At 34.8% G+C, this 1,469-nt stretch overlaps 1 protein-coding gene across 1 annotated transcript in view; it reads left to right on the top strand.

Moving 5' to 3' along the window:
- The window catches only part of ccdc80 (coiled-coil domain containing 80), a 39,782-nt gene that overhangs the window by 20,141 nt on the left and 18,172 nt on the right, over window positions 1–1,469 (top strand). Inside the window, exon 6 of the mRNA XM_015396243.1 lies at window positions 918–1,054. Within this exon, the coding sequence (XP_015251729.1) occupies window positions 918–1,054 (137 nt within the window). The remainder of the gene's footprint in view (window positions 1–917; window positions 1,055–1,469) is intronic.

The raw sequence follows: 1,469 nt of genomic DNA, 5'->3' as shown, positions 1-1,469 counted from the left end.
AGTGTATTTCCCCTTAATTTGAGTAGGTAAATGAGATAGTTTGCCAATGGAATGAGTATTTTTAGTCTGATAAATAAGATAATTAGATAATATACACTTGAAATTAAACAATACTAATCTGTTTTCTCATTCTAAGTGTAAATTGCCTTGTTCCATTGGCAAGATTTCTCTTTTACTACCTTAATCCAAGGGCAAATGCACTTATTTTAAGAAAAAAATGACACGTCTAGATTTTGATTTTTTCCAGTGTAGAATCTAAACTGTTTTGTTCCATTAGCAAAATGCCTCTTTTATTTCCTCAATCCAAGAACAAATGCTCTTATTTTAAGAAAATCTTATCTAGATTTTGAATTATTTCAGTGCAGTTATTGCATGTTTTTATATTTATTGTTATATTGGCAAGAGTATATTTTGTTTCTTATTTGTTATTATGTTTATGCTTCCTACACTTGGGTACGATTTATGATGTACGAATACGATGTTCTATGTTCTATTTTTAAAACTTAATAAACATACAGTACATACATATATATATATATATATATATATATATATATATATATATATATATATATATGTATGTATGTAAATATATATATAAGAATATTGTTAAAGAGCATTAGAGGCCAAACAGGATCAGAGCAGACGGGTCAGGAGGAGAACCAGTTTCTTTGTTCAGTCCACGTTTTTGATCTCAGTAGAGATTAGCCTTAGAGCTGCAGCTTCTGTTTGACGTTGATCTAAAAAGGAGGACTGAATGCAAAGCATTTCGACATTTGAAAAGTGTGTCATTTGCTTCAACTTTACTTTTACGTCTTTGTTTTCTGGGACATAGATTCCCATTTAAATCCTCTGAGGTGAGGAGCTGCAACCTGAATAAATGAAAAGTTCACAGAAGCTCATTTCTCTTCCTGCAGAAAAGGACAAACCTATGAAGGGTCTCCGCCAGGAGGACCTGGTGAACCAGGACCTGATCACGGAGCTGAGGAAGGAGTTTGGGATGACGTACGACGAGTTCTACATGGTCCTCACTGACACGGACATGAGAGTCAAGGTAAGGACGAGCTTTGGAACGACCGAGTATACTGGGCTAAAAAGCTTTCAAAAAAATCCCATGTAAGTTAATATTGAATAAATAAAGGGAATAAACACTTCATTGTCCCAAAGGAAATGTATCTCGGGTACAGACTGTGGCTGCTACATAGTCCAAACTATGTGTCACACAGCAGGAGTCGGCATCCCAAACTGCTCAAAGAGACAAATTAGACCAAAAAAATTTTAAAAAATCTGTCTGGAGCCGCAAAAATGTAAAAGTCTTCTATCAGCCTCGTCTGGCAACACAGGCTCTAAGTTTATTAGCCCACTTTAATAAAGGACTACATGGGCTTCAATATATCATTCTATTCAGTTTATTTCTATAGCTCCAATTCACATCATGTCATCTCAGGTCACTTTCCAGTTCACCAGAT

This window comes from Cyprinodon variegatus, unplaced genomic scaffold, assembly GCF_000732505.1.
Source record: "Cyprinodon variegatus isolate N-32 unplaced genomic scaffold, C_variegatus-1.0 Scaffold785, whole genome shotgun sequence".
NCBI lineage: Eukaryota > Metazoa > Chordata > Actinopteri > Cyprinodontiformes > Cyprinodontidae > Cyprinodon > Cyprinodon variegatus.
This window is presented reverse-complemented; position numbering and strand designations above follow the sequence as displayed.